The following is a 9,663-nucleotide window of genomic DNA, read 5'->3' on the forward strand; positions in this document are numbered from 1 at the left end:
GAAGCAATTGAGAGAATTGATGATCTAGGGGTTGAAACTGACACAATTCAGGATAAAAAATTAAAGAAAGATGGTGGATATATCTCTGCAGAGACTCATCCAGGAGTTCACTGGGACATATTCCGCCGGCAGGATGTTTCAAAACTAATTCTTTATTTGCAAAAGTACTGCAAGGACTTTGGGAAGTCTGAAAATATTGGAAACCACTTTGTAAGTTTATCCACTTAGTCTCACAAGTCTACTTTGTTTTTAGGCTAACACAGATGGCTTCTGTAAAATGAATGCTATTAATCTTTTTATGTGGATACCAGGTGACACATTCTCTTTGTGAGGGAACAGTTTTCTTGAATTGCCATCAAATTAGAAATTTGAAGGAAGAATATGGTGAGAAACATTGGCAATTCTCTCTTTTTTTATAAAAAAAAATTGTTTGGGCTTATTTTGGAGGAGTTAGTTATATGACCATCTTACTGGTGTAGCACATCTTTTATCTGAGATCTTTATGTTCTACACTGGCTGCAAATGTAGCTCAGTATGATGCTAAGGTCTTACAAACTATTTCTTCACTTGTATAATTGCCTGGCTAATAGTCTTTTTCAGCCAAGTTTAGTTGAAACTCTGTATTGGATGCTAATTATTTTCTTTCTAGAGGGACTTTTTACATTTTGCTTGTTTTCACACTCTCTAAACATGCAGTGCTGCTGTGAGGAGTTTACTTTATTCTTCTCCAAGTAACATGAATCTTGTTATGTTATTGATTTGTTGCTGTTTCTTTATGTTGATAATGTCGAATGATGGATGCATTTTATCATGTTTACATTTTTGTTGATAATGCAGAATTATGGATCCATTATATATTTCCTAAATGGAAACTATTACGGTGTCTTTTTCAGGAGTGGAGCCATGGTCGTTTGAGCAGCATTTGGGGCAAGCTGTCTTTGTCCCTGCTGGATGCCCTTTCCAAGTGAGGAATCTTCAGGTAACACATTTTCACTGATTATCTCCATCATTGGACATTAATATAACTTTGTATGTCTTTGTTTTTTCCTAAATCAAGGTAATTCTAAATATCTTGACTTTTGAATGATGAAAAAAATCAAATATAAATCTGAGCATTTCAAACTGGATGGGCCACAATTGACTATTCCATGCATTGAATGGTCTATTATTTGTTGTCTGTTGTTACTTGTTAGATCACTCATTTAAAATGGAAACCAAACATACGTTTTTCTCTTTGGGGAGATGTAATTTCTTGTATACTATGGTGTAGAACAATTATTTGCATTAATTCATTAAAGAGCTCAGGCAGTGTTGGTTAATGGGGAAAAGTATTGTTATTAGATAGAGCTTGCTCAGCAAGTGAAAAGTTTGTCATTGGACAAGAAGCTTCATTTTCAAGACATAAAAAGCAGAATGTGAAGAAGAGAACAAGAGAGGGAGAAAAAGGGAAAAAAAAAAAAAGTGTGATTCGGTTTATTAATTATTAATTCTAATAGTCTAATAGTTAAGGGATCCCTCGGTTCATATTCCGATGAAAAACTTAATTTCTTAAAAAGATTTAATCCTTTAAAAGAGAAAGAACCGATTTTGTTAGTTGTGATTCACTGTAAACCCCTTCTTGAATTTGTAGATGGAATTTGAAAGAGTCTGGGTTGTTGGCTTAATTCATAATTCCACTGAAACTCTGGCATTTATTTTATTCATTGTATTTTCTTGCATGAATTTGCAGTCCACGGTTCAGCTGGGTCTTGATTTCTTATCACCTGAAAGTGTGGGGGAGGCTGCTAGATTAGCTGAGGAAATTCGCTGTCTTCCAAATGACCATGAAGCGAAAATTCAAGTTTTGGAGGTCAGACAAAGCGAATTTTCCTTAAAAGTATTAAATGTTTCCTTTTTCTTGAAATTTTTTAAATTGTTTGCATTTGTGACTTTTCTTCCAATTGTTTATTTCTTGTCCAGTTTATCTCAATAGATTTTCTTAATCTTCTACTGGATCTGGTCACAGGTTGGAAAGATATCATTATATGCTGCTAGTTCAGCCATTAAGGAAGTGCAGAAATTGGTGCTTGATCCTAAGTAAGCAAATCAGACCTAAAATTTGCCTAGTGTTTGTTAAGTCAGTATGTTGGAGCTCCGATATTCTTGATCCTTCTAGCTAAGAAAGAGAAATGAAATGGTATATTTTCATTGATCCATCAGCCTGATGTCTAGGGCTCGGAGGTTATGCTAATGGGGTTTACTTCGTGTTGTTGATTCTCCTCTTTTTCTTGTTATACCTATGTCATCCCTTTTATCTGTCCTATGCACCTTTTGCAGGAATACTAAAATACATCTGTTTCTCTTGCAGACTTGGTGCAGAGATTGGATTCGAGGATCCTAATCTAACAGCAGCAGTTTCTGACAACTTGGAGAAGGTTTCTAAGCAAAGAGAGATAAGTTGTGCTTGAATTAGTGTACAGTAATTGTAATTTAGATATAGGAAATTGATTTTTAGGAGTAGTATATGGTGCTTGGTTAAATTTAAATGTATAAATGTATTTTATATGTAAAATATCATGTAATGTTAGTTGCTCTGGATTTCTAGCTGTATTGATTGTTTACCTTGTTTTTCAGTCATTGTGGCAATTGTAATGTCATTGGAGATAAATGAAAGAGAATAGTTCAGCATATGCCTGGATATCATATTGCTTTTACTGCTATAAACCGGAAACTTCTCGGAACTAGCTGTCCAGAAACATCAAATCGTTTAAAACTAGATAGCCTGTGCGATGTGAGTGTTTCTGTTATTATTTCATACTAAATGTTATATCAAGACACTAGACTGAATGATTCTGCAATTCTGCGAAAGTCCGGTTCGATATTTTGCCATGCAGATTCCGGTGCTTGAGCATTTAAGGTATATAACCTGCCGCCACGAGCACAGCAGACAGCTACATTATGCCTCTGAAACAAGGGGCTTTCAACTCTAAATTCCAGCTCAAAGTAATTGACATTCTTTGAAGGATTCTCTCTCAAGCTTGATTTTATCAAAGTTCCTTCTAGGTCTGACCGTCGACGGGATGCCGTGATCGTCTTCACCAATGCTTCACCCACTTCCTTTGGTCCGCCAAAGGCTTCGATCCTACAGTATATAAATAGCTTTAAAATTAGTTTTAAATATTGTTAAGAGTTGAAATTAAAAACAACAGAAGAAAAAACTCACGAGAAATCAAGAGGAACTGGTGAGACAATGACGCTAACATTGAGCTCGCCACTTGAACCAGGCGGGCCAAACGCAACAACTGGTTCATTTACATTGTTGCGCCGCCGATCACTTAATTTGACATTATTATTTAAAGGAGGTAGATCGAGTGACCTCTCAAATTCTTTCTTCTCAACTGCTCGATACAGTAGCGTTTGATCTCCAACCCAATTTGATGGATATACGAATTCTGAGCATTAAAGTTAAAAAAAAAAAGGAAAGAAAATTGTTTCAGCTTTCTCTGCAACCAAACAGATGGAACTAGAGACAAACGAAATTAAATTCATAATGTGAAATAAAAGTGACTTACTAACCGAATCCTTCATTAGTTTGAATACAACGGCTATACCCTCCAATTGGATAAAGCACATCAAGCTTAAGATTCCGACCAGTTTCCGGTGATAACCCAAGTAGAAAACTCGTAACTCCACCAAAATTTGCACCGACCGCCACTAAGGAAGCTGAACCAATACCAACAAGTAGTCGCCGCCTAAAATTTGACGCCAACGGAGCGAATTGCTCTGCGGGAGGCCTCGCCATTTCTTGGAAACTCTCTTTCCTTTCACCGGAGGATTTTGTCATGTAAATCCGGCTATAGATTGGGACGTTTTTGCATGCATGAAGATGAAGGTAGTGTTGCAATGCCATGAATGACCAGTGTTTAGTTGACAATTGCACGACAAGAAGACATATTTTGGTGGCGTGGTTAATTTTTTCTGACTACAAGATATGCTTACAGCCACACAAGACATGACCCTTTTGTGGCAGAACTTTGCAGTCCAAAAATAACTATGGGCTAAGAATTTCACTTGCAGCATTATCTTTGAATAGAAAAGAAAATAAAAATTTTAAATCTTGAAATCAAATCAAATATTATTCTTTTTTTTATATATATTTTTAACACAATAATTGCATAAAAACAAATATCCCATAGCAATTAATTAAAAATAAATTAATTGCAATATCCTTATTTGTGTAGGCTAAAATTTTTTCATCTTTGTATGAATAAAAAAAAAATAGTTAACAAGAACTAAATACATTTTTTCTCAATCAAAACCTCAAGTTTGAGTACCGTGCAAAATTTGAATTAGTTGAGTCAATAAAATTGGGTACCAGATAGTTAAAATATATATATATATATAATCCTACGAATCTCTTTTATCATTCCATGTATAACTCCTAAGTCTTACTGATTATGATAAGCCCCTTGCTGTTTTTGATAATTTACACGTAGCCACTTACTACAGTACCGTTTAGTATTAATTAACGGTTTGTGATAAGTGACTTGCCGTTTCTGGGAAGCACACGTGGTCATCCAACGAGTCAACTACTATTCTTTAGTGTGTTGCTTGGTTCAGAAAGCGCGACTCTTTTCTCCGTCGAACTGTCGTTAATTCGCGAGGGAAACAGAAACTGCCACTGTTACAAATTCCATAAGCTAAGGACAGAAAACAAAACAAAGAAATATATTACAGGATTTTTTCTTTTTTTAAAAGTTCATTTTACTCATATTAAATTGCTAAATTTGAGCCAAAAATCCTCGTCTTCTTGCTCTTTAGCAAGTGAGGTTGATACATGGCGGAAGGGAAACTTTTTTTTTTTTTTTTTAAAGTACATAGAATTCAATTATACAAATGAGGACTAGCTAGCTAGATGTTCTGAATAACTTTATTTTTTTCAGATATCCCACATGGGTTTTTCCAATGCTGATGCTTGTTGTTCGAAGTGACCCAAACCTTGCATTCTTTGATGAGCCATTCCTCTAAACTGATCCATTTCTTGTTTTTGATGTTCCTGAAAAATACTCCTCTGTCTTGATCCTCCTACTCCCAAGAAATCAACAGTAGTCATCACGTCCCCACTAAATCTTGATAACCCACTTCGAATGTGGCTATTATTGTTCTTATTATTGCTATTTTCTTGCTGAATATTCTTGAATAATGCACTGTTTTGTTCTAAAACCCCATTGAACATACCCAAATCATTTGCAACCATCAAATATCCACCATCATTGCCACGTGTCACTCGATCATCATCATCAAATGTTGATGGTGCCATGCTAGTAGAAGTGACAAAGCTCTTATGGGTATTCATGGTAGGAGAGTTCAAGTTAGTACTAGCTGTAGTTACACCCATTTGAGCTGCTTTTTGTAGCAAAGCAGTTGCAGACATTGAAGCAAACCCAGCTGCCAATAAATTCCCATTTCCTTCAAAACTTGTCGATGATGAATTGGCATTTAACTGAAGGGAAGATGGAGAAGTATTATTCGCCATTATTAAATTTCTTGCACCACCAAATAGGGTTGCTGATGAGGGTTTTGGTGGCAATGGCGTGAGTTCATGTGGCAGAGACAATGGGATTTTTGGGTCAATATGATTAAAGTTTGGGGATAATAAGGTAGATTGATCTTCATTGCTGTTTATAGGCATGGATATAAGGTTTGGTCCAATAGTATTATTATTAATATTACTGTTGGGAATTAATATTCCTTGGTTTGCTTTATTTTTTTCTTCTGTTAGGGCATCACAAAAAGCCCTATGAGTGATGAAGCTATCCCTCCTGCATTGTAACCCAACTTTAATTAACCTAATTAATAAGTTAATCTATACATAAAAACACACATCAATCATTATTATATTAATCATAATAATATAATACTAATTATCGACCGTCCAAAGCTAATTATAATATGCATGGGACCACAAGGACTTTGATACTTGGATTAGTCAGTTTGATATGATGAAAAACTTATACTAATTAATTATATTATACTAATTAATTATAATTAAACTGACTGAACAAAAATTTTAAAAAAGAAAAATGAGTATGACTTTTTAAGTAAAATAATGATTTCATAATTGTCCAACAAAGACTCAAACCAAACCTAATTAAGCAATTATTATGTATGAATATGATCAAATCAATGTGCTATGCCAAATTAATTAAAGATATATATCTAACCTAAACCAACGTTCTAATCCTTAATTTGTTCATGAACTATTATTAATTAACTCTAACTAATTCAGCTATGTAGCAATTTAAATAATTAAAACGATCAATTTAAATTAAGAAAATTAGTAAAAACCTGGAGAAAATAGTGCCACAGTCACATTTGTACTCCTTAGTACCGCAGGTCTTGGAATGAGCTTTCCAATCAGATTGAACTGCATATTTCTTAGAGCATTTGTCACATTTCCATTTCTTTTCGCCATGTTTTCGACAAAAATGCTTCTTAATACCAGTAAGATCACCTAATGCTCGAGCCGGATTGTGATGAACACAAGAAGGTTCTGGACAAACATAAACCCTTTTCCTTATTTCAGTGCTCGTTCTTTGCTTGAGCTTCCATGGTAGGTTATGTCCTCTACGATGCAACTGCAGATTTTGGTCTCTCTGGAAGCCTTTATTGCAAATTTCACACACAAATCTGTTTGTAGCTAATAGGGTATTTGGCGACAAAGCAATAACTTCTGCACTAGGGTCTGCATATACACAAAATTAACAAAAATAATTAAATAAATCGCGATCAGTGCACCAAGTTTCTATTGCTCGAACACATGATGAAGGGAATATATGTATGTTTTGGCTTTGGCAGAAACAGTTAAAAACAACAACAAAGAAAAAGAAGTCAACAGTTCAATGCAATTATTGAGATCCCAGCCAATAATTGAAGTCTCTTCAACCACTTATATAACCATTTTTTACTGTTATTGCTTAATTTTTATTTTTTATTTTTTATTTTTTAATACTAACTCTGAAAAAACTAATAATAATAAAAAAGATAGTACCGACAAAGAAAAGGGGAAAAGGGTGATCGGAAAACTGAAAGTCATTTTCTATGGCTCTCTTTTGAATTCAGCTCAATCTGTAAGTGTAATCACATGGTTTTTGGTTTTGTTGTATATGATCCAAAAAGATAATAAATAACATATATATTTCAAGATTAAGAAGTTTAATTAATGTTAAAAATACATCTAATTAGTATGTGTTGTGATTCCTGCTGGTTATGTCGGATGCATGAATCTTTTGTTTCCATCGATTTCAATACATGAAAGGGAAAAAAAATGAACAAGTTCTGAAACATATATATATATATATACATATACACGCTTACCCTTTCAAGAACTAATTAAAAATAATTAACAGAAAAAAGATCAGAAAAGAAAAGTTAATATTCTTGAAGGTAATATCATTTAAAACAGAAAAAAAAATGAATATATATAAATTAAATATACCTGGATTTCCTGGTAAGTTTCTCTTCTTCTTAACTGGTTGTTGAGCAGCTGAGCCATTGCTGTTGGTAGTAGTAATAGTTGTAGTAGTGCTTGAAGCTATGGAATTGAAGTGAGGAACTTCTACTTCTCCAACACCTGCAGTATTATTATTCCCAGAAGAGAAACTTCCACCTTCACCTGTGATATTTGACATTGAAAGAGAAAGAAAATAGAATAAATAAATAAAAAGTTTGAATTTTTTTTTTTTTTTTTTTTTTGTTTGGGTTGAAAACCCTTTTGTCTTTCTTTCTCTTAAATTTTCTTCCACCAAACTCTCTTGTTTCTTTTCTAAATTTGCTTATTGGTTTCTTGTTGCTCCCCAAAGAAAGAGATATTGTTTACTGATAAGAAAACAAAAACATAGAAACTAGGGATTTGCAGTGGGTAGAGGAAGACAAAAACCAGGAAATTATCCTTCTTTTCTGGTGGAGAGAAGAGAGAGTTTCTGGCTGTCATAAGCACTGCATCATAAGAACATCTATTGTTTGGATATGTATTGTAATTAATTATTATTAATATATGCTTTATAATAGTATTCTTTTGATTTATATGCCCTTGGCTTTGTTGGGTATTAATGGATTGCCCTTCTTCTATCTCAATACTTTTTTTGAGAATAAATGCTTAATTTTTGAAATCACCTTTTTTAATTCTATAATATACATAGAAATTATAATCTCTAAATTGAGAAAAAAATATTTATTTATTATTCTCTCAAATCATAAGTTGAACAATTAATATATATTTAAATTTTATATTCCTTTTCTAATAAAAATAAATTGATTTCATTACTAAAATTCTTATGATAATAAACAACCGTAGGAGTTTTTTTAATTCATTAAGAGGCCCAAGACACCGATATAATACTACAGCCTACAAAATATGGTGTCTCTTCTTTTGGCTCACTGCATCGGTAAAAATTCTTATATTCGAATTTAAGATTTCTTACTAATAAGATCACTGGCAATTGAATTTTTTTATATTATAAAAAAACTATTCATATTAAAATTAAAAAATTCATGATTTATAACGAATAACTTAAGCAGTGAAGCATATTCAAATTCAGTAATCAATATCTATAAAATTAAAAAAAAAAAATACTTATGGAGAAGTAACTATAAATTTGGAACATGCGAGTGGAAATACTTTAAAAATTTTTTTTAAAAAAAAAAACTTTAAATGGCAATTTTTTACAGTAAATTTCCTATCTACCAATAGTAAGTTTCGTTGGCAGACGTGATGGCATCACCGTCCTCTCAAAATCAGAAAACAACGGTTATGGAATAGCCGCCGAAAGGAGGTGAAATTACGTAAAGGGACTAATTTGTATTTATCACGGACTCACAGGCGCGCATCAAAGTAGAATCTTTCTCGAAAAGAACCCAACAGTAAATACAAAAATTCTCCTTGTTCACGTGCATAACTACGTAAAGATGAAACAAAGCCAACCAGTCTTGTTTCACTCTAAATCCAGGGTTAACTTAGTCAATTACACTCTGCTCCATGATGTTGATGTCTCTCCATGTACAATGAATAGCCTCATCGAATAAATAAGCTTAAAATAGAATAATTAATCAATTTACAAGAAATGGTATAATTTTTTGTTAGCTCATTTATAACATGCACAAAGTTTCGGTTAGAGTGATAAATGATCTCAATTTTAATAAGAGTGAAAATATAAATTTAATTAATAAAAATCACATTTACAAATAAAAATATTTATATTTTATGTACCGAGATATATAATAAAATTAAAATACTAATAACATGGAAAGGTTATTGTATGTGTCTGTATAAAGCAAGCCAATGGTAGAGTCATATCTATGTAGTACGAAGTACCTAAATGTCTTGTCACCTCTTAATAAGCTTTCTATTTTTACCGTTTCAGTAATTCATATATGTATGCAAATGCAGGAGGTTAAAATATCACTAATTTAAAATTTTATTGGCCAAGATTTAAGTCGCCGGTAACATTAAAAAGGATTTTTTTTTTCTTTTAGGAGGGGGCAAATTGTCTTTTTTTTTTTTTATATCACATCCCAAGTTATAAAATAGTTATAAAAAAAAGATTTATTTACACTCGGTAAATCTAATAATGATAATCAGTAAAATAAGATTTTTTACCCAAAAACTGAACAAAATAATAATAA

General features: G+C 32.7%; 3 protein-coding genes across 4 annotated transcripts; 1 reads left to right on the forward strand and 2 right to left on the reverse strand.

The window, feature by feature from the left end:
• On the forward strand, positions 1-2,667 carry LOC149498652 (E3 ubiquitin-protein ligase JMJ24-like; the record flags this gene model as incomplete). Of its 2 annotated transcripts, none has more annotated exon segments than XM_089717239.1 (6): positions 1-210; positions 312-384; positions 894-979; positions 1,730-1,876; positions 2,006-2,076; positions 2,348-2,667. In XM_089717239.1, coding segments are annotated over 6 exon segments (687 nt in total), but the record flags the coding sequence as incomplete, so codon positions are not given.
• Positions 2,648-4,001, reverse strand: LOC105647519 (Photosystem II reaction center PsbP family protein). Its single transcript, XM_012233640.4, has 3 exons — positions 3,556-4,001; positions 3,203-3,431; positions 2,648-3,121 (listed from the first exon to the last, which is right to left on the reverse strand). Exons 1-3 carry the CDS (start codon positions 3,887-3,889, stop codon positions 2,809-2,811), a joined length of 876 nt encoding a protein of 291 aa, XP_012089030.1. The 5' UTR covers positions 3,890-4,001; the 3' UTR covers positions 2,648-2,808.
• A 764-nt stretch (positions 4,002-4,765) lies between these two features.
• Positions 4,766-8,017, reverse strand: LOC105647521 (zinc finger protein GAI-ASSOCIATED FACTOR 1). Its single transcript, XM_089718608.1, has 3 exons — positions 7,478-8,017; positions 6,328-6,724; positions 4,766-5,801 (listed from the first exon to the last, which is right to left on the reverse strand). Exons 1-3 carry the CDS (start codon positions 7,668-7,670, stop codon positions 4,919-4,921), a joined length of 1,473 nt encoding a protein of 490 aa, XP_089574734.1. The 5' UTR covers positions 7,671-8,017; the 3' UTR covers positions 4,766-4,918.
• Positions 8,018-9,663: the final 1,646 nt, after the last annotated feature.

Source organism: Jatropha curcas, chromosome 2 (assembly GCF_041381405.1).
Source record: "Jatropha curcas cultivar XTBG-Jc1 chromosome 2, XTBG_Jcur_1.0, whole genome shotgun sequence".
Lineage (NCBI taxonomy): Eukaryota > Viridiplantae > Streptophyta > Magnoliopsida > Malpighiales > Euphorbiaceae > Jatropha > Jatropha curcas.

Coding starts and splice junctions, on each gene's coding strand:
- LOC105647521 (XM_089718608.1), bottom strand. CDS start 7,670: ATGTCAAATATCACAGGTGAAGGTGGAAGTTTCTCTTCTGGGAATAAT. Junction 6,725..7,477: donor AAACTTACCAGGAAATCCAG/GTATATTTAATT, acceptor GTGTATATGCAG/ACCCTAGTGCAGAAGTTATT. Junction 5,802..6,327: donor TGTGGCACTATTTTCTCCAG/GTTTTTACTAAT, acceptor GTTACAATGCAG/GAGGGATAGCTTCATCACTC.
- LOC105647519 (XM_012233640.4), bottom strand. CDS start 3,889: ATGGCATTGCAACACTACCTTCATCTTCATGCATGCAAAAACGTCCCA. Junction 3,432..3,555: donor TCAAACTAATGAAGGATTCG/GTTAGTAAGTCA, acceptor TTTAATGCTCAG/AATTCGTATATCCATCAAAT. Junction 3,122..3,202: donor CCAGTTCCTCTTGATTTCTC/GTGAGTTTTTTC, acceptor TATATACTGTAG/GATCGAAGCCTTTGGCGGAC.